Below are 23215 nucleotides of genomic sequence, written 5' to 3'. Positions count from 1 at the left end.
CGAGTTGATTATGAAGTCGCCCAGTATCATCGAGCTAGCTAGTTAACGAGTAGACTTGATGACACTAGGCGAGTTTACAATCAGCTTTCAAACTCGCTAAGCATTACTGGCTGATCCCCTAATGTGATTGAGGTTTTAAGACCCATATACTCGTACGCATATGTTGGGTTGGAAATGGATAAAATGTTGGCGGGTCATTCAGGTGGCCCAACATCTTTTGCCAGCTTGGTTCGCAGGACTCACTTACAGCCGAGCGTGTTGGCCAAGCCTGCGATTATCAACATTTTTGGTCAACATGTGCGTACATGTATGGGAGCCTTTAACGTGCAGTCTATGAGGTAAATACCACGAATATTCTGTCAACAAGGTTATTTTTTCGAACTTTGCTATTAAAAACTAATGTATTACATCATTTATAGTTCCTACACATTCCAATTCCAAAATAACATCCAGCCATTCCCCTCAGATCGATGAAGATGCGTCAACTGACAGCAAAAGCGAATGTCAAAACTTGAGTCAAAATTAAACGCCTGCGTATATGCAACGACCGTAACGGCATACTGAAAGCATCCAAATCCACACTTCAGGGGGTGTGTTCTACCAGCACCAATCAGAACATTTGTTTACATTCTCTACAGAGAGAGCGACCGGGAAAACTCTCTTCAAAATTCAACCCGCATGCAGGAGCAAATTTCGCTAACAAGAACAGGTAAATACGTAACCAATATCCTTTTTGATCGAACAGGTGGAATATTCAATGATTATAACGATGATGAAAATGGTAATTATGATGAGGGAAGAACTTTGAGTCAGTCGAGATTTATCCCTCGTGGGAATAAGACGTGGTACATTCGGACAATAATAGTTAAGTGATGATGCTAACGGACAATAATAACAGTGCAATTTATAATATAAAAGATATGGCCGACGGTAGAACACTCGGAAGCGAACCCTTAGCGGGTAATAAACCTTCATCACCGAGAACCTTTTTCGAACGTCTGTATGGTCATCTAGAGAAAAATACTAGCACCGGTCTGGGTCACGAGGATAATCCAGTGAGTGAAGATGTGACTAAATTTAACCGCTCGCCATCGGAAAGTTCCAGCAGTACTAGTCGGTCATCCCCTCCGTTGGATATCGAAGAAACGGAAGAACGAACAACTTTTCACAGTGGAACCAGTCGTGCGAATCTATACGATCAACGAGTCTATGGGTATGAAGCCCCACAAATGAGATTTTCGTACGGCCAGCAGGGACTTACCGCCGGTGTCTCAGCGATAACATCGCTGACCGGCAATTACGGGTCGTTTAGACCCGTGTTTGGATTCGGCCCAGATGGATCGCATTTGCCTGCGGGATTATCAGCATTTCGTAAGTCGGAATCCATCATGCACTAGTACTTCGAACTTTGAGCTAAGGCAAAAATATATTGTTCTGTTGTTTTTACACAACACATAAGAGAGTTAAAGACTAGCAAACCATAGTGACCATAGGTGTGATTTATCGTCCGTTTATAGTACACTAGCTGACCCGACAAACTTCGTATTGCCATAAATTAACCTGTGTTGTACATAAATCATGAATCTCGGATGATCTTTGTCACTTCTCGAGTTTTGCAAGCCCCCCAGTGGGCGGCGCTTCCGACGGCGGGTCACCGGCAACATTCGCGACCGGCTCGTCCTGAATGATCTAGTGTTACTATAGATAGTTTTTGTGGTCTTGTTATTGATTAATGTTTTATGGAAGAGTCTCGAATTTCTCGAGTTGGATTAGTTTTTGAGTTTCGCAAAAATTTCTGTTTTATTTGTATGAGAATCCATATCCCCCTACCACAGGGGTGAGAGGTCTCTAACTATCATAAAATAAATTCAAGACTCAAAAATCTCCTACATGCTAAATTTGGTTCCATTTGCTTGATTAGTACTCAAATTATAAGGAAATTTGTATTTCATTTGTATGGGAGCCCACCCTCTTAAAAGGGAAAGGGGTCGTAATACACCACAGAAAAAAAATTCTGCCATCTAAAACTCTCACATGCCAAATTTGGTTCCATTTGCTTGATTAGTTCTAAAGTTATGAGCAAATTTGTATTTCGTTTGAATGGGAGCCCCCCCCCCCCTCCTAAAAAGGTAAGAAGTCCTAATTCATCATGGGAAAAATGGTTGCCTCCAAAAACACCCACATGCCAAATATGGTTCCATTTGCTTGATTAGTTCTCGAATTATGAGGAAATTTGTATTTCATTTGTGTAGAAGCCCCCCCTCTTGAAGTGTGGAAGGATCCTAATTCACCGTAGAAAATATTTTTGCCTCCAAAAACCTCCACATGCCGAATTTGGTTCTATTTGCTTGATTAGTTCTCGAGTTATGGGGAAATTTGTATTTCATTTGTATTGGAGCCCCCCCTCCTAATGTGGGAAGAGGTCCTAATTCATCACAGAAAAAATTCTTGCCTCCAAAAACACCTACACGCCAAATTTGGTTCCATTTGCTGGATTTGTTCTCGAGTTATGAGGAAATTTGTATTTCGTTTGTATAGTACCCCCCCTCCTAAAGTGGGGAGGGGTCCCAATTCATCATTGAAAAAAAAATTGTCTCCAAAAACACACATATGCCAAATTTGGTTCAATTCGCTTGATTAGTTCTCGAGTTATGAGGAAATTTGTATTTCATTTGTACAGGAGCCCCTCCTCTTAAAGTGGGGAGGGGTCCTAATTCACCATAGAAAATTTTCTTGCTCTCGAAAACCTTCACATGCCAAATTTGGTTGCATTTGCTTGATTAGTTCTCGAGTTATGAGGAAATTTGTATGGAAGCCCCCCCCCTCTTAAAGGGGAGAGGAGTTATAATTCCTCTTATAAAGAGGGGAGGGGTCTCAATTCACCATAGAATAAATTCTTGTCACCAAAAAAAACACCCACATGCCAAATGTTGTTCTATTTGCTTGATTAGTTCTCGAGTTAGAAGGAAATTTGTATTTCATTTGTACAGGAGCCCCCCCTCTTAGAGTGGGGAGGGGTCCTAATTCACCGTAGAAAATTTTCCTGCCCTCGAAAACCTTCACATGCCAAATTTGGTTCCATTTGCTTGATTAGTTCTCGAGTTATGAGGAAATTTGTATGGAAGCCCCCCCTCTTAAAGGGGAGAGGAGTTACAATTCCCCTTATAAAGAGGGAGGGGTCTCAATTTACCATACAATAAATTCTTGTCACCGAAAACACCCACATGCCAAATTTGGTTCTATTTGCTGGATTAGCTCTCGAGTTATGAGGAAATTTGTATTTCATTTGTATAGGAGCCCCCCCTCCTAAAGTGGGGAGAGGTTCTTATTCATCATAGAAAAAATTCTTGCCTCCAAAAACACCTACATGCCAAATTTGGTTCCATTTGCTGGATTAGCTCTCGAGTTATAAGGAAATTTGTATTTCGTTTGTATAGGAGCCCCCCCCCCCCCCCACTTAAAGTGGGGAGGGGTCCCAATTCATCATAGAAAAACATTTTGTCTCCAAAAACACACACATGCCAAATTTGGTTCCATTTGCTTGATTAGTTCTCGAGTTATGAGGAAATTGGTATTTCATTTGTACAGGAGCCCCCCCTCTTAAAGTGAGGAGGGGTCCTAATTCAACATAGAAAATTTTCTTGCCCTCGAAAACTTTCACATGCCAAATTTGGTTCCATTTGCTTGATTAGTTCTCGAGTTATGAGGAAATTTGTATGGAAACCCCCCCTCTTAAAGGGGAGAGGAGTTATAATTCCCCTTATAAAGAGGGGAGGGGTCTCAAATTACCCTAGAATAAATTCTTGTCACCGAAAACACCCACATGCCAAATTTGGTTCTATTTGCTTGATTAGTTCTCGAGTTATGCAGAAATTTGTGTTTCATTTGTATGGGAGCCCCCCCTCTTAGTGGGGGGAGGGGTCTCTAACCATCACTAAAACCTTTCCTGGCCCCAAAAACCTCTACATGCAAATTTTCACGCCGATTGGTTCAGTAGTTTTTGATTCTATAAGGAACACAGGACAGACAGACAGACAGACAGACAGACAGACAGACAGACAGACAGACAGACAGACAGACAGACAGAAATCCTTCTTTATAGGTATAGATGAAGGATATGCTGATCGCCCAGTCTGTGCAATACCGAATCAAGACCCGCAACTTTGTCTTCACCCCTTTTATCCAATTTTGAGCAGTGGTAGAATCGAAATTTGAACTCTAGTACATATACCTAGTTTGAACTTTTGAACTCTAGTACATATACCTAGTTGAGTTTATAAACGAAACAATATTTCTCTAAGTTTTCTATTTTTCCAGAGAATTTTAATAAAAATTTTCTGATTTTCTCATGCATTGCTAAGATCTAAAACTCATAACTCCTCAAACCAACCCAACAAATAATTTGCTTTGCGTATCTCAGTTGCTCGTGCAAGATATGTAATCATATCCGCACAAAAGAATTTTCACACCATATAAGAAATAATAAATACCAAATTTTGACAATCATTTGTAATTCATTCTTGCATTCTATACTTTAGAAGTATGAGAAATGAGCATGTAACGAAAAGTTGTTATGATTTGCACGCTTATAAATCAGTCATTTTTCAATGGATTTTAGAGATATTTGCATCAATCGATCAGAAATTTTACTAAAAATTGATTAATATAGCGAATATAAAACCAATTCGTCGAATTAGGCCGTTACAAATATTTTATAAAGTTTTTGTCCTTCCGGTGTTCGGCCACTGAAGGGGGGGGCGAAAAAAAAACAAAATGAATTTTTTAATCGAGTAAAAAAACTTGGGTTTAAGCAGTTTTATTTAAAGTTTAAACGTGAAAACCGAATCTATTCTTGTTTATAATATATACGTTATTATTTTCTATGCAAAAATCTACGAAAAAAAGACAAAAACGAAGGAAATTTTTTTTGGACGATTTTCGGAAATTCCATTGTTCGAATTCCCAATTTTGTTTCGAGCTAGAAGCGTTAACTCAGAGCCCACAGACAATTGATTTTATAAAAAAAATTGACTCATATCCTACAAATTATTCCCCCCGATTTTTCAAGCCAATTTCCAAGGGGGGGGGGGGAGTGATAAAAACTTTGAAAATGATTTGCAATGGCCATGCCATTGAAAAAAAGCATAAATATTAGGCATTATCAAGAACGAACGAATCAGCCAATCACATGGAAGCACTGTTTTGCTTCCCATGCCCGGTACGACAATCTTATACAGTCAACCAAAAAAGTATTCGGACAGCAGCGCATAAAATTTTCTTTTAGTAATTTTGCGCAGTATTTTTGCAAAGAATGGTAACACATAGTTTTTAAAACAATGTTTAACTAAAGCATATTTAAATGCACAACAAAAATTCGGGGAAAAGCTTTCCGTTTTGAAGATTTTTTTTTATCAAAATTTTTATTTGCAAGTTGTTTTATAAATAAAATATTTACACAAAGGTTTTATATGGCAATTTCAAAGTTAAACTTCAATTCTCCTATATCTATTCTATCATTGCAGTTATCAATGAAGGCTATATAAACAATCAAAATCTTGAAAATCTTTGTTCTTGTAGATACTGATATTCCATCCAGTGTTGGCCGCAGCAGATCCTCACAATTGAAGGAACATTGACCACCAGTTAGTGAGCTTAGTTTTCGTTTGAGTGTAATAAACGCATTCCGTACTCTTGAGCAGAGGAAGTATTTGTGCTGAATGGTTTCAATGGCCGTGCTCTCACAGTGAGTGCATTGGTCTCCATCTGTGCGTCCCATAATATTCATTAGCCGTCGATGTGGGACTTTTTGGTTCACCCACATGTAGAGTGCACTGCGTTGCGAAGGCGTAAGCTTCCGAGAAGCTATATTTCTCCATATTCGGGGCCAGTAGGTTCCTGGGTTTGCTATTTCCACTTTTGGTCTATCGGTGGTTTCCAGGAAGAAGCGATGGATAAGAACAGCGGTAGGGTTTTGGCGGATTTGAAAGGGAAGGTTTGAATAATTATTGAGGATTTGCTTGAGACAGGGAAGGTCGCTGATTAAGTTCAGGCGAGTGGGATTTTCTTGGGCAATGTAAGAACTATAGTAGGGAAGAGATCCAATCTCACGTAGATGGCGATTTATAAGTAGCGCTTTGCACTTCATCGCCGGGATATGCAGTTTAAGGCCTCCATCTTCTCTGTTGCGAGCTAACTGATGCATCGGAACAGTCGCGCAAGCACCTCGGAAAAGATAAGTCCTCATGGTAGCAGTTAGTTTTGCAACGTGTGCTGCCGTTGGTTGTAAGTTTGCTGCTATATACCACATCTTGGAGGACAGGAAAGTATTGAGTAGTGTAACTTTTTGATACAGTGATAAGCAGCGTAAAGAGTGTAGCCACACCAGTCGGGAAAAATTGGTCACAAGTGCATCCCAGTTTAGCTTTACCATCACTCGCACCGAGTTGGCAAACATCACACCAAGAATTTTTATTGTATTTTCTGTACGAAGCCACGCCACTGCTAAGGGGTTATTAGTCAGGCCGACGTCGATTGCTGTTGTTTTTGCTTCATTCAATTACAATTTTGCTTTAATTTCATCTAAAATTGTTCAGATAGTTGAGTTTACATTTAGTTCTATCCAAAAATATATATCTTTGCTGCCTCGGAGCTTTCCATGTACCCCAACAAGGTACGACATCAACAACCCCTATGCAAGAATAACTAAAAGAGAAGGGTTACAAGAGAAAAATCACTCGTCAGCAAGTAAACATGCAATGCGGTTAGTGTCATACCTTGTTGGGATGCATGCAAAATTCCGAGGTAGCAAAGATATATATTTTTGGATAGAACTAAGTGTAAACTCTATTATCTGAACAATTTTGGGTGAAATTAAAGCAAAATTGTAATTGTGCGGTACATACATATTGTACCGGGATGTTGAATCTAAACATACTGTCGATAATTGTAAGTGGTAGGCACCAGACAATTGTCCTAGAGCTATCGAAACATCAGTATTCAGTCTAGATTTGAACCCTTTTGAACATCTTTTTCGATAATTTCATTTCTAAATGAGAAATCATTCGATTTCTTATCACAATGACTTAAACCGACCTCTTGTAAAAAATGGTCAGCATTTCACAGAGGGATATTTGAAAAATTGTTAATTTTATCCCTAACAGATTAAAACAGGTCATCAAGAATGTAAATGGTCCTACAAGGTAGTAGTTGAGCGAGAAAGGACATTTGTTTCAACTAATAGTTAACTGTCCGAATACTTTTTTGACTGCATTTTTGAGCAATTCAAACTATATCTACTCTATCTTCAAAACGGAAAGCTTTTTCCCGAATTTTTGTTGTGCATCTAAATATGCTTTAGTTAAACATTGTTTTAAAAAATATGTGTTACCATTCTTTGCAAAAATACTGTGCAAAATTACTAAAAGAAAATTTTATGCGCTGCTGTCCGAATACTTTTTTGGTTGATGTATGTACACCTGCGGTTTCGTTTATTTCGATTCTAAATATAAAGGGACCGAACCCTTGCTTTCCAACAGAACAGGAATTACCAGTAAACCTGGATCAAATCGAAGTCCATAAGGTTAACAATTTTGTAAAAATTCGAAACTACACTTGTTAGATGTTATTTTATTTAAACTTTAATGTATGCTTTTCGACTGTAATATGCAATTTTCAGGTTCTGTTTTTCGACTATGTAGTCTGTATTTAGCAGCTAAAACGATTAAATACAGACTACATAGCCGAAAAACAGAACCTGAAAGTTATTATTTAAACATTGAACCTAGACGAACTCGATGTTCTGAAAGCAAACAAGTTTGTTAAAGTGTACAACTATCCATTCTATTACCCCTACCCTTCGATCGATCTTATCATTTAAATATTAAATCTAGACAAAGTTGATGTCCTGATGTAAGCTGTTAAAGAAAAGAACGCACCTACCTCTTCTCTTCAACCGATTATATCGATATACTATAAAAATATATTCTAAATTGAAGTCTTGTAGTACAAAAACGTGGTAGATAGAATCACAGACAAACAGACGAGACACTCACGATAATTCCATCGTCCAATCAAAAACTACTCATTTTTCAAAAAAGCATGTTTCGCAACACGGCCACACCGTGGCGCGCGGGTGTTGCTTCGAGTTTTCAGTATAAAACCACACAAATGTATAAAACCCTGTAAAAGCAAGCTACTCCGCAACATGCATAACAGAGGGTGCTAGTGTGCAAGCAAAATGTGCAGGACGATGGTTTTTATAGGAATTTCTTCTATGCGTCATGTCAGTTCGTTAGTGATAGAAATCTAGCATGTGCCATGAGGCACAAATTTTCAGTGTTTATTCAAAGACTAGCCATGAAATTCCATACAAGTTTTTGATTTAATTGCTGTAAAGGGTTGTATGACATTTGCCCGAAAACCATTCCCCAGAATTTTTTTGCCAGAATGCAATTTGCCCGAAAATCGTTCCCCAGAAAGTATCATTTCCCAGAAAAAATGTTCCCAGAATGTTCCATTCCCCAGAAATATTTTTTCCAGAATGTACCATTCGCCAGAATACCATTTCCCAGAATAGATTATTCTCCAAAAATTTTCATAGAGGGAACCATTTTTCCATTGGCGGATTAAGCGCTCATTTATGGAGGGGGCTATAGCCCCCCGCATTTTATTTGGCCGGCCAGGCTCATTTTTATAGGGGGACTAAATCTCTCCTAGGGGGGGGGGCTGAGTAATCGGTAATTAGAGTATAGGATAATTACGGAGCTCGTGTAACAATGCTACTGTCTATATAGCAGCGTAATGCGTAGTACAACTCTCCCGAATAGACTGTTTTATCTCTTTGCCCCGTTTTCCCGATATTTTCTTTCCCGAAATTATATTTTTCCTGAAAACTATTTTTTCGAATAATATCATACATTAATAAGAATATATTCTTAAGGTTAACATTGACTGTCATCAAAACAATTCAAAGTTAATCTTGTGTGTAGCAGAATATGGGATAATGAAGGAAAGAAAAAAGCATTTCTCAAGATCTACTGCTTATGGTATAATGGTTTGTTATGGCATTTATTTGCATTTATTTGATTTTACGTGGCCATACACAAATGGAAACATATTACTTGCACTACAAATCCTTTTTTCTTTCCCTTAAATGCAAATGAGTTATGCTCATTACAACATTACAAGGTGTGCCTTATTTGCCGTCTTAGTAGCAAGTGTTTCCTAGGTCATTGAGGGCGAGACGGCCGTAGGCCGCGAGTGTTCGCCGGCAACCCGCTGTCGGAAGCGCCGGTCACTGCAGGGAGCAGCCCCCCTGCAGAGATCACCTCAATTTAGGTAGAAACATTTTCCTAGGTTTAGTGACTAGTAGGGTCTATCCCTTAGTTGAGTCAGAACGAGCGACAGCGAGTAAGGACAGCATATACTCACTAAGTAGGCCGAACATGCTGTCGCAGTTTTCGAACAGTAATAGTCAAATCCAAATTTCTACAAGCTGATTTTAGGGAAACTGTTAATAGCTATTTTGCAAGAAGGAAATTATTCGAAAACTAGACAGCAAGAAACTTTTTAATTTTTTCAAGCATGTATCATACACTTGATCCATGTATCCAGCTTTTTACGAGCCATAATGGCGGACGTCTTCGTAATATTTGAACGGCATTTTTGACATTTCAGTAATACATCGCACGTCTTGCTTCCGCATGTTCACGGTAAAACTAAAGGAACTTGCGGAAACAATGTATTCTTCTTCGGAAGTTTCCTTCTTACTCCATATCAGTATGGAGCCTAAATCCCAAAACGGTCATTGACTTTATAAACTATGTAGTACCGAATTGGGGCACACGATTCCAAACAACTATCCCGCTCAACTCCATCAATGGGTATGAGCGATCCGTAAACTGTGTACAGCAATCGGGGCCTGCCACAAAAGACGATCATTAAGACTGTCGTAGTGACCTTTTAACCCAATGACCTTCTGGCATACAAAAAAAAGAGTCAAGAACCAATAAAACGCTTAATTGTTTCAAATTTCTGGTAAGCTCATGCAAATACATGTATTGTGGGGTATGGTCCATTCTGGTGAAGTTTTCCGAAAGACAGAGGATAATTTTCTGGGAAATGGTCGATTCTGGGGAATAGTTTTCAGGGAAATGGTTCATTCTGGTGAATGGGTTTCTGGGAAATGATTCATTCTGGGGAATGTTTTTCTGGGAGCTGGTTCATTCCGGCAAATAATTTTCTGCCAATTAGTTTTCGGGCAAATGTCATACAATCGCTGTAAAGTATAAAAACACTGACGAACTAACATGACACATAGAAGAAAATCCATTAAAAACCATCGTCCTACACATTTGGCCTGCACACTAGCACCCTCTGTTATGCATGTTGCGGAATAGCTTGCATTTGCAGGGTTTTATGCTGTAGGGTTTTTACATTTGTATGGTTTTATACTGAAAACTCGATGCAACACCCGCGCGCCGCGGTGTGGCCATGTTGCGAAACATGCTTTTTTGAAAAATGAGTAGTTTTTTATTTGACGATGGAATTAACGCGAGTGTCTCGTCTGTTTGTCTGTGATAAAAATAATTGAAAAGCAGAGTGCAGAAAAACTCTAATGTACTTAGAACGGTAATATTAGTTGGAAATCTTCCAACCTGCGTAATTTTACATGCTGGTTGAAAGACAAGCATACATTAAAACGATATGTCATAATAAATGGCATTATTATGACTATTTTCGAATGAATTGATGAGTGTGAATTTGTTTTGTAAATGATAACCCAGATCAATTGATTATTATTTACTGCTTAGCCAAAAGTTTTGCATTTAATGACAAATGTTTTATATTTTGAATAAGTTTTATAAGCCAATAAACGTGTAACGATTGTCAACTGTGTAGATATGTAGTTTCCAGCCAGTTATCCAAAGTAAAATCTACAAAACGTGGCATCACCGCCTCACCAAAGATTGTGTGATTGTGACTTGGTGGTTTAATTATTTATAGAACTACAAATTAGAAGATACTGATACACAAGATGCAGGTATTTGGTATAAACTCGACCTCATTTAACAAAATAATTACACTCAAGTATTTTTTTACACAGGGGATACGTCCCGTGTAAAATATAACCGTTTATTCGAAAAATGTAAAAATCAAAAATCATCATAAAATAAATCGTGTTAATACAAAAATCGACGTAAAAAAACCGCGTTAATTCAAAATAATCGAAAAAACCGCTCGAATTTGAAAATCGCTAAAAAATCGCTTTAATTTGAAAAATGGTGTAAAAAACCGCGTTACTTCAATAACCCTAAAATTAAACCGTGTAAAAAAAGACTTGAGTGTATTTTTCGTAATAAACTATGGAACATTTGTAGTACATTTGCGCAGCGTTCGTGCCCTTAGGCACAGACCTTCATACTTTTTTATGCAATTGCAAACAAAACTAAACAAGTTTATAACCCCATTAACAGAGCCCGTTTACAAAATTTGATGTAATACTGCGTCTCTTCGGCCAATTTTACACGATAATTTCGACAAATACCCTTATCTCAAATGCATTTCACGATGGTTCTCTATCTACATGAGGTTGCTAGCGTGTTTTATCATGAAAGTTTAACCGCAAGTAACGTATCATCGTACGATCAAGCCTTAAGTGACTTGGGTATAAATATTGAGATGATCTTAGACCAATCTCGTGTTTTGTCTTAACCTGTATAATGAACTCAGCATTTTTTATAGTGGTAGGTTTTACAATCGACGAAGGACACGATAAAATAAAGTAATGAAACAAAGGTGTTTACACTATCCAAACAGAGTGAGACAAGCCGTGCACCCCAGAGCGGAAAATTAGGTAGAGGAGGTTCATTGAAACAACGCTTATTAAGTATGTATGCCGTTCCTCTTTACTCAAGCTGGTGAATCTGTGGATCGAACCAAGCAATAATAGGAACCTTAACCTTCTGTCTGTACAAAAAAATACTTACGTTGTCTGTACATTGGGGTCAATTTGACCCCAAAATTCAAACTGCTATATCTCAGCGAAAAATCGACGGATTTCCGAATTTTTAGGTGTTTCAGAAAGGTAATCCAATGGACTAAATGATAAAATTATGAATGTCGACTTGGCAGGGGGGATCTTTTACAAGGAGGGGTTTAAGTAAAGAAAAGTCGGAAAAATCGGATTTTTTCAGATTTGTGACGTTTATATCACCAAACCCTTACCATCTAGAACAATGCTTTCTTCTACAAAAATATGCGCGAACACGAGATCTTCAAAGTTACTTGTGACATTTTACAGGATTTGCTCGCAAGGTGGCGTTTGTCCGGAAAAATCGATATTTTTTGGTCGTAAATTTTTTGGGTTCTACTCGTGTAAATCGTTCTTGTTCACGCTAAAGTTGATTATTTAGACAAGATACGAAGTAAACATAGTCCGGTGGTAGATAAAAACTTGGTGAACGGCTCAGAATTCACCCGCCAGGTGGTGTACGTGTACCATTTTATTAATATTGTTCGAGGTTAAACAAGATAGATGACATGCAAGTTTCTTGTCTTCGGCAAGATTGGTCTGGTCATTCTATAATAGACAATTTAGCACAGTATTTAAGGACTAGGTGGCGCTAGTGTGCTTTTTGCTTTGATTTATTCATTGTGTATGAACATATTGTTTCGACAAGAAGGCGTCGCCTAACATTATATCGCAAAATAAAACTCGTAACAACTATTCGCAATACTATATAACTAAGTAATGTACCAATTCAGGCAAAATTTATGTTAAAACGATCCGCAACAATTGAGTATAGTATCGGAAAAAAATGAATACACCACTAGCGTCACCTGACGACTGAAATTTGTACCAAAATTTTCAGAATAGAGTGGTCTCGACTATTTGAACAATTATGCCGTGGACAAAAAAAATTATATCTAGTCAGTATTCTCACCTGCTGTAAAAAATAAAAACAAATGAAGCCCCAATGCCACCTAGCGGTCAAATTCTGAACCACACTATAGATTTTATTTGTCATAAGATCATGTTTACTGCAAATCTTGTCTATCTGTTCAAATTTTTCGAGAGCAAGAACGACTTACACGAGCAGAATTCATAAAGTTATGACAAAAAAAGTTGATTTTTCTCGCATAAACGCCACCTAGCGAGCAAATCCTGTAAAATGCTGCAAGCAACTTTGAAGATCTCGTGTACGCGCATATTTTTGTAGAAGGAACCATCGCTCTAGGTGGTAAGGATTTCGTGATATAAACGACACAAATCTGAAAAAATCCGATTTTTCCGACTTTTCTTTACTAGAACCCCTCCTTGTAAAAGGTCCCCCCTGCTAAGTCAGCATTCATAGTTTTATCATTTAGTCCATTGAATTACCTTTCTAAAACATCTAAAAAATCAGAAATCGGTCAAGTTTTCGCTGAGATATAGTAATTTGAATTTTGGGGTCAAATTGACCCCAATGTACAGACAACGTAAGTTTTTTAATAAATTTGTCGCAAAACGTAAGTTTTCGAAATTTTTCGATCAAATAACTTCTATAATAAAAGATCTCCAGTAGACACACCTAGTTACGAAAGAAGTAGATTAATTCATTGAAAAACAAAAAAGTTATAGCTTCTCAAAGTGGCCTGGGGTCAAATTGACCCCAGTGTACAGACAAAGGGTTAATCGCAATCGCTGTATTCGAACAACGTGAAGTAATCGGAACTCTCATGCGTTGGTTCCGTTCTTATCTAGCTGATCGCCAACTGCTATCGGCGATTGCAGATCCAATACACTCTGTGACACCTCGGATATTACCCAAGAGAGTCATCTTGGACCGGTCATATTCCTGCTCTATTTCAACGATGTGAACTATGATTATCATGTGTCGATGATCTAAAAATATTCTCCCATATTCGCTCAACTGGCAATTGAAAACTACCTCGCACTCCAACACCAGCTCGATACCTTCGCCAGCTTAAACAGAATATTTGTTAATCCCGCAAAGTGTTCTGTGACACCCTTCTCACGGGAAAAAAAATTAGGTATGGTTTATTTCCAATTTCCGTCGTAGTAAGTTAAGACATTCTAATTTTCATCATTTGTTGGATGGATTTAATGAATACTCCAAAAGTTCTTGTGCTGGTTTGACTAAAACACACTTACCTTCCGATCCGTGAACTTTGAAATCACTGGAAAGCGATTATTAAAGCATATTATTGAAATTACGCAACTGACTCTATTTCTTAAATTCGTCGTACCGTTTTAATTTTTCATCGTCCGAATTAAAAATTACAACAATATTTACAAGATTAGTGCGCATGTATTTGTGTAGGACGACATGACAAAATAACAATTTACGCGGATGTGCTCAAAACGTCTATTTTTTCGCGTAGTGTTGAAATCCACAAAGTTTTTTTTCGCGAAATTTTGTTTTTTTACGCGAATTTTAGAATTTACGCGGAACGTATCCTTCGCGTAAAAAGCGACTTGAGTGTACTGATACACAAGATGCAGGTATTTAGTATAATCTCGAGCTCATTTAACAAAATAATTACACTCAACTCTTTTCTTACACGGGGGATACGTTCCGTGTAAAATATAACTGTTTATTCGAAAAATGTAAAAATCAAAAATCGTCATAAAATAAACCGTGTCAATACAAAAATTGAGTTATTTTCATTTATAAATGACAGAAATTAAAACGATTAGTCGATAATTTCGTAGGAAATTTGGCTGGTAAGACTTCTTTAATGATAAAAAGCATTTAAATAGATCTCAGCTCACTTTGATTGACCGCGTATGACAGACAACAAACTAAAATATTAGGGAATAGGGAATAACTAGTTTTGCATTGTGTGTCATAAAAATGCTGATATTTTTAATAATTTGTGTTGGACAGGACGGGAATAGGCAATTACGACGAAGCAGCACCCCTATATGCAGCAGCAATACCCTATATGTTTTTATCAACGACAATCGAGCGGGTCAGTCATATCAAAGACATAGGCGTGATATTGATGGACAGTTAACATTCAGACAGCCAGTGACTACCGCTACGTAAAGCGAAGCGGATGAAGCGGTGATCCTTGAAAGTTAATTAATGGTTATATAGCTCAAAATGGCATTATTTTTAGTTTGTGTCGTCAGATTGAGATGGTATAAGCGTGATCCACTTTTCGCCATTGGCGAATTTCAATGAACCGTTCCTGAGCACATCTGGGAACCAGTGATGCGGTTGTTTCTCAACGGTAAATCCATTCCCCGCTACACGGGGTAAGTTTAAACACCGCACATAAGCAACTAAAATTTTAATAATCGGTTTATTTAAAACAACTATTATTATTTGTTAGTTTTTATCGATAGTCTTTGGACTAAGCTAATAAGTAACACCAGCAGATTTGAAAATAATTATTTTATAGTTTTATTAGAAAACTTTGAAGACGAACTTTGAAAAAATCGTTTCAAATAGCCCCGGTGTACCTTAAGTGAATAAAAACAATCGCTTAATAGGCTGAAAATACTAACCCGTTATTAGGATCGAAATCGTCAATCCGTAAGGAGTATGTCAGATATTATAACTATTTGATAAAAATTAAAGTTACTTCATTGCTTTAACCTCATGGCCAATAAAGATGTTAGATCTTATATATTAAAAAAAACTTAGCAATATTTTTGAATAGCTTCAATAAATATTGCTGGACACAGTTCATTTTAATTATGCTGCTGTCTATAATGAAACTACGATAAAAAGTGAACAAATCAAAGACAATATTAATATGATGGGTGTAATCAATACTCTCTACGGTATTGAGTGTCATACTTGTGCATTTTTCAATGCACCCTTCTATTTAAAATGCACTCAAGTTGCGGTATATGCCTTAGGTAGGAGCAGCGACAAAAGGTCTTCTGCTGCTTTCTTCCGTTAGGTTTTCGTTTCTTCGCAGGAAAAAGTCAACCAATGCAGTAATTTTTATGGCTTATTAGCGTATTACAAGTGGCTAGGGCTGATTAGTCGGCCAAACCCTTTTCGACCTCTGCTTTTCGGATAGAACTGAAACCTTACTGCGCTTCACCGCGCAAAATCAAGGCGAAATTCCGGACATTGCAATCATCGTTTTTCGTTCTTTCCGTTTTTTTTGTTCATGCGTCGGTAAGTCTCGGATGCAGTTTGGAAGTCCCTTAAGGAGAGAAGGCTCTTCGTAAGCATTGGGAAGCTTCGACACCTGGCTCAGGTTACCTTTGTATCAAATTAAGGCTAGGGGGATACAGAGCTACATCAGTGATCAGTACTGCTAAATGGGTTCGCCACAATAGTGGTTTAACTGTTTACTGGGATGAAAACGGTTTACGTGGTTTGTTTCACATTATTAGGTCTATTCAGGTTTATGACGAATAAATAGCGGACGGTCAATATAGTGGCACTTACGTGAGGATAACTTTTTTACATGTCGAATTTTTTGTTTGTTTATAAAAAAACTTAAGAATGTGAATTAGGATTCCAAAATAGCAAACGTTACATATGAAATAAACATCATTGGATGCACCAGATTGGCCGGTAAAAGTTATTGATTTTTGTTAACGTCCCACTTTTCAGAAGCAAACAAATAAACTCAGACAAATCCCAATATCGCTTCAACTCATTTTCCCACCCAAGTGTGAAAACGTTCCCGGGAAATCAAGCACAATGCGGAATTTTATTCACCACTGAACATAATTCCTTTATTGTTATTTCTTCCAGTACGAATTGTTATTGTTGCACAATTATGATTTTTGTCAACGCTTCTACCACAAATCCTCCCCTTGGGCAATTGTACGCTTTTCTCCGGCGGTCCGCTCGCACCCTGGATATACATTCTCGACATTTTTCAGCACAAGGAAATTGTCGCCCAAATGCGTGTGCCGGTGCATTGGTCTACGTTAAGCTCCTCCTATACTTTCTCTCGCGTTGACTGGATGGCAGCATCCCAATCCCCGCATTTCCTCTACCGCTCAGCTGGTTGCTTCCAATAAGCAGCACATGCTACTCTATATAGCTTCGAAAGGATGAGAAATATCTGATGATTTGCCGAAAAGCGGGGAAAATTTTTAATCGCTTCAACGCAAACGATAAAAGACATTGTTGAAAGAAACACAGTATGGGAAACCCTATTCAGGATACATGTATTCAAGCCGGATAAATAAAAACGAATAGGTCTAGAATTATCTGATTCATTTGCTAAATCTAATGGTAAAGTTTACTGAATAATAGTGCTAACATAACTCCGCGCTTGGAGACTGTGCATTAATTGCGTAAGGGTTTGTTTGTCATATTTTCGATACTATTATATGATATGATACGACTTTGACTTTGATGACTATTTACACCAAAAATCTTGTGTAAGAAATGATAGCTTCTCCCCCGCTCCTTAGCAAATAAGATATTGCAAACTATTGCAAAATAACCCCTTTCCCCCTTACGGTCCTTTTTTCGATATTGAATTCTTTCGACTAAAAAACTGACTTTTATATTTGAATATTCGTCATTTAGTTATGCGTTCGAATTAAAAAACTACAAGCTATACAGCCCTAAGGGTTGTACGAAAGGGTGACGTAGGACTATATCAGATCATCAGATCAAAGACTAATGTAAACTGCATTTCTGGCATAAGTATGTTTATTAGATTACACAGATTATTATCTGTGACTGCCATTATTCAAGTGAATGTTTGTAAGAGAAGAGCGAAATATTCAGATTCAATTCTTCATTTAATGTAGTGGTGCCCAGGCATAGGCATGGTGCGGGCCAAACGAGATCGCCCCATAAATGTCGCGGGCCGCAAATTCCTCTCGCCATTCCTGCGCATAACAAAATGCAAAATATGCGGCAATAACAACCATTTTCTGGAAATTACCACAAGATTTAAACCAGAAAGCATTCGAAACTACAAAATGCACGAGGTATTATGGCTGATTTGAGTGACCCCTGTGTCATCAAAAAAGTTACCCATAAGTCCTCCATCTCTCAAATCAGCCCGCGGGCCGCAGTTTGGCCATCACTGATTTAATGCAATGGTGGCTTTGAAAATACGTGGACGGGGGTTCATAAGTATAACGCCTGCAACCTTTGAGACATAGAAATTTCTTTTAAAAATCACCTGTGTGCATCATAAGGGTTGAAATGGTAATGAATTGTCCTCCTACCACAGGGGTAAGGGGTCTCAAAGCATCATAAAATAAATCAATTCAAAATAAATTCATGCCTCCAAAAACCCCACACGCCAAATTTGGTTCCATTTGCTTGATTAGTTCTAGAGTTATGAGGAAATTTGTATTTCATTTGTATGGGGGTCTCAGTACACCATAGAAAAACATCTTACCTCCAAAAACCCCCACAAGCCAATTTTGGTTCCTTTTGCTCGAATAGTTCTCGAGTTATGAGGAAATTTGAATATTAGTTGTATGGGGGCTCCCCCTCCTAAAGAGGGGAGGAGTCTCAATTTACCATAGAAAAAGTGCTTGCCTTCTGAAACCGCTACATTCCAAATTTGGTTCCATTTGCTTGATTAGTTCCAGAGTTCTGAGGAAATTTGTGTTTCATTTGTATAGGAGCCCCCCCTCTTACGCCCCCCTTAAAATTGCTCTCTCACCCCCCTAAAAAATTGCTGGTCATTTTATCTATCCAACGACATATAAATTGTTCAGTTGTGTTCAGTAGTTTAGTAGTTATTAGCATATGAAATCTTTCATTAAAACGTTACACTTCTTTTTTCGTTTTCACAAAGTGCTACCCAGTCCCAGTATAGTAAACAAAGACGTAGTCCTACGTCAAAAAAGGATGGATCAAACAGGAGATAATTTAATATACTTTTATGTTGTTTTGGATGTTTTCATTTAGGATAAGCCCCCGAGCGCCAACTCACATATGAAGGAGCAGGCAGGTGACCAAGATTTCAAATGTCGCCTTTGCTACTTTTTTTCTTACCGTTTAGATGCTCTTGCCAGTATATGTAGCTTCTTAAAAGTTACTTATAGTTTGTTTCATTGATTAGAAAAAGGAGATAAATGCATTATCGAGATAAAAACAACAAAAACGACAACTGCGCTGTATGTTTAGAATTAAGTCTCATTCAACTGCACTAGAGAGGAATAGAGTTGCGAATCCCCACGCTCGAAATCAATCATAAGTCGTTTGGTCCGTTGACAGTACAAATGTCATGGACAAAACACCATCTGCGGTAACGCACACATATAAGAAATTTGACAGCAATAGATCCCCCCTGGACAGTAATAGATCCACCCTGGGTTGAACGAACCCACAAGCAGAAACACTTGTGCGCATTCCGGGAATTTAAGAGCCTCCTTCCAGCATTGGGATCCTTCCATTTCGCTGCACCAGCTTTAACCCACTTGATGGTTTGTTTGCTCAAAGAGCGCAACATTAATAATGTTTCAGACTTTCAGGAGTTTCCTCCTACTGATTCCGGTTGACTAGTCACTCCCTCCTCCAGTCTTCCACTCATACGATGCCCCTGCAATCGTTGAATTAATCATATAATGCAGATAAGGAATTTATCATATGAAATGAAATAAATATGGATAGAAATAGAGTGAGCTCACCAGCAGTCCTTTGAACCAAAATTTGGTTATATTTAATATAGTTCCGTTACTTGAATTTCCATCAGTCCATCTAATATCCATGTTAAAAATTAACGGTCAATATTTCCACTGATACAGTAGGTGCTGGAAGAGGTAAAACGAAACAAATAATTAAAATACTACTTTACGAAAATTCGTCGTGTTTTTAAACAATTCACTTTTCGAAACTCACAAAAATACATGAATTTTGTTATCATTAATCTACAGGGTGACTAGTAATAACTGTCAATGTTTTTTGGACGTGTTTAATTAGAAATGGGCAAATCGCAAATGTGTCTGCATATTTTCCGTTTAAAGTGTATTCAAATGTCAACATAGCTGGCAAGTTTGTTTCGAATTTTCATTCGTTTAAGCGTCGTGGTAATCGTGGATGCAAAAACGAAACTTGTAATAAGTCTGTTTATGGAAAATTTTCTGTGATATTTTAAAGAATAAACGAAAGATTCATCTTTTGTACCATCAAGCGATGCAAGGAAACCTGTTCTTGGAGAATATTTCCCAAACCTGATCGTAAACGCCCTTACAGTGCCATTCGGAAGCCATCAAACGAGTAAGAGAGTTAATTCAACGGAAACCAAATTAGTCAAGAAACTGGGAATTTCTGAGACAGCCATTAAGAATATTTTGATCTTCGATTACATACAAATCCATACATACAAAAAAACAACGGGTTTTGATTGAAAAACAGAAGGTTGCAAGAGTCAAAAGATGTCGTCAGCTGCTTAAGTGGCACGGTGATTGTGAAATTCTGTTTTCGGGCAAAAAAATGTTCCGGCTAGAGAATCACCACAATCAACAAAATTATCGAATATATGCAGCACATCTTTCTGATATTCCTTGGAACAAATTGGCCATTCAAAGGTTCCGGAATGTTTCCAGGCTGATGGTATGGGAAAGTTTTTCCAAACATTTGAAGGTTTTGCTGTTCATTAAACCTGGTGCTGAAAACAACACTATATATATGGATTATATTTCGAAGAGCCATTTGCTTTCCTTCGTCAAAAAACAATACAAGAATGCACCATACTACTTCCAACAAGATTCTGCACCCTCTCACCAGGCGAAAGCTACACAGGTTTGGTGTGAGGACATTTTTATTTCTTCGAGAGTAGCCTGTCTGTTCGCCTGATTTGATCCTCTCGACTTCTATGCATGGGGTTACATGCCGGGCAAACTAGGGAGTACCAAAGCATTCGTTTTGAAAAAAATTGATATGAAACGCCTCGGAATATCGTGCTGTTGTGCACCAGCTGCAATGCTTTTCAACAACGATTGCTGCTGGCAATTAAAGGAAAGGGAGAAGCATTTGAATTGGACTAATTTAAGACAAAGGTTATGGATATACTTTAAACGGAATACACTCAATTTTAATTTTAATTTATGCAATTTATGCATTTTCGCGACCATTAACTTTACTGACAGTTATTACTACTCATCCTGTACTGATAATAATGTTAAAGGTCATTATTATCTCGCAATCTGGAGGAGAGGAGTATGGGGATTGACAGCAGAACACATAAACACAACACATTTCAGGTTCATTTGATACTAGTCACTAGTGGATAATAATCTTATATTTAAATAGCATTTCACGGCCTGATCGGAATTGGAATCACCCCCAAAAGTAATGGTCGAAATTAGGTGCATCGATACAACAAACTTGGATGCATTTTTTGTTGCTTTCGTAAATAATTTATGCATTGTATTTTTCCAAAAACATTAATTGTAATGTATTACTCGTAAATAAATAATATAGGTTCATTTTTCGGTAAAAACTTAAAGTTGAATCATGTTGATCGGTATAGGTTCGGTGAAGAATGCTAGGTTTCAGAAATCAACTTAGTAACTTAGACCCTAAGAAACAAAGCAAGATTGGGAGAAAACCTCATCGACCTGTTTTTGCTCAAAGCTTAGAAGTTACATCTAACAAAATTAGGGCTGTGTAAACGGAACAGGTCATCCTAATTTTCAGTCACTCCGTCAGAAGTCAGCTCAAACTAGTAACTTTGCCCTCGGACGGCAAAGGCGAAACCGGTGAATGCGGGGACGTCAATTACAGTATTTCTGGATTCGAATCAAATGTTCTAACCTTTCCGAAATAACAGAGCTTTGTAAAAACTGGGTACCACCCCTTACCCCCCATAAGTCCATGCCTTTGCATTTTTTCAACGCACCGATACGGGACATAGGGACAAAATTAAAAATACGTCCCTGAGGTTTTTTCTTAGTTGATCTAAAACAAAACTTTTCTGAAAGTTTCAGCTTTCTGGGCCTAATGGGTTAATGATCAAGGGGAACAGAGGGGGGAGAAAGTAGAGGTTAAAAAGAAAATTATTAACTTAAATTTAAAATGCAACGTTTAGAATACAAAAACCCCTCATCGTTGCATCTTTCGCGTTATCGACAACTGCGAAGGTCATCTACAGGCGGCCATACTCGTTAGATGGTCAACTTCAACAACGAAAATACTACTTTCATTTCGTTTGTTTTCCATTCTACTGTCAAACATTTCTAAATCAGTCTATCAAGCAATCAATGGTCTAAAGAGTTTAGTAGCGAAAGTTGACTTTTTATGAAATCTGTCTATTTTTGTCCACTACGAAGTCGGATACAAGAAAACATTAGACTTTGATAAAAATTAGAGAATTTTCCATAAGATTAAGCATCTTCTTACAGCTTTCTTATAACATTATAAATTATTGCAATCAAGATCTGACTAAACGAATCTCAGCTCCACTCATCCCTAAGGGTTACTGTGAATGCAATGCACGAAGTGTGTAAAGCAAAGCACAAGGGTATCCCTTGGAAACGGGAAATTGAATAGAGCCTAAACTCATCATAATAACCATTATCAGAACGATTATCGTCACGATAAAAGCTGGCCAGTAGTGCAAGTCAGTAAACAAACATTCATCCCTGCTTTCATCTTTTCAGTAGCCAGACGACGAAAAAAGGAAGGACGACCTCGTCGTCAAAGGACCACGTTTAGCAGTGAACAGACGCTTCGACTGGAGGTGGAATTTCATCGCAACGAGTACATTTCCCGTGGAAGACGCTTCGAGCTAGCCGAAGTGCTGAAACTTTCCGAAACCCAAATAAAAATCTGGTTTCAAAACAGGCGTGCCAAAGACAAACGCATCGAGAAGGCTCAAATTGATCAACAGTACAGGTGATTAGTCCGTTTTGGCTGCGTTGGATTTGTCATAAAATAAATTACATACTTACAGGACATTCGCTGCAGTAAACGGTTTATTTACACCGTTCAGCCCGCACTATCCACAAGTAGTTTGTCCCAATATTGGTACGACAACGACGGCGCATCAGAATTTCTACGAACAGTTCAACGTACAGCCCAAAGTAGACCAAAGTCCTCCAAAATGAGCATCAAAAGCTTATGAAACCTGTAAATAGCCAAACTTGTAAAATAAAATACTGAGCCGCAGCATATGCTCAAGAAAGTACTGCAACAGTGCATTATCGTTGTTAAGCAATTTTGTTATTTATTGAAAAATTTGACCCATTTTGATAGAGGCAGCAATCGTCTCGACTCTAGATTATATACAGCATTGTGGTCAAATTGCTTGCTTT

At 37.9% G+C, this 23215-nt stretch overlaps 1 protein-coding gene across 1 annotated transcript; it reads left to right on the top strand.

Annotated features, from left to right (window-relative positions):
• Positions 1 to 872: 872 nt before the first annotated feature.
• Positions 873 to 23008, top strand: LOC128745532 (homeobox protein rough-like). Its single transcript, XM_053842606.1, has 3 exons — positions 873 to 1371; positions 22562 to 22796; positions 22855 to 23008. Exons 1-3 carry the CDS (start codon positions 873 to 875, stop codon positions 23006 to 23008), a joined length of 888 nt encoding a protein of 295 aa, XP_053698581.1.
• The last annotated feature ends 207 nt before the right edge of the window (positions 23009 to 23215 follow it).

This window comes from Sabethes cyaneus, chromosome 1 (genome assembly GCF_943734655.1).
Source record: "Sabethes cyaneus chromosome 1, idSabCyanKW18_F2, whole genome shotgun sequence".
NCBI lineage: Eukaryota > Metazoa > Arthropoda > Insecta > Diptera > Culicidae > Sabethes > Sabethes cyaneus.
This window is presented reverse-complemented; position numbering and strand designations above follow the sequence as displayed.

Bases quoted from the DNA above. Each gene is read 5' to 3' on its own strand.
- LOC128745532 (XM_053842606.1), top strand. From the start codon at position 873: ATGATGCTAACGGACAATAATAACAGTGCAATTTATAATATAAAAGAT. The intron at 1,372-22,561 runs GTAAGTCGGAAT...TCATCTTTTCAG, and splicing joins TGCGGGATTATCAGCATTTC to TAGCCAGACGACGAAAAAAG. The intron at 22,797-22,854 runs GTGATTAGTCCG...ACATACTTACAG, and splicing joins CAAATTGATCAACAGTACAG to GACATTCGCTGCAGTAAACG.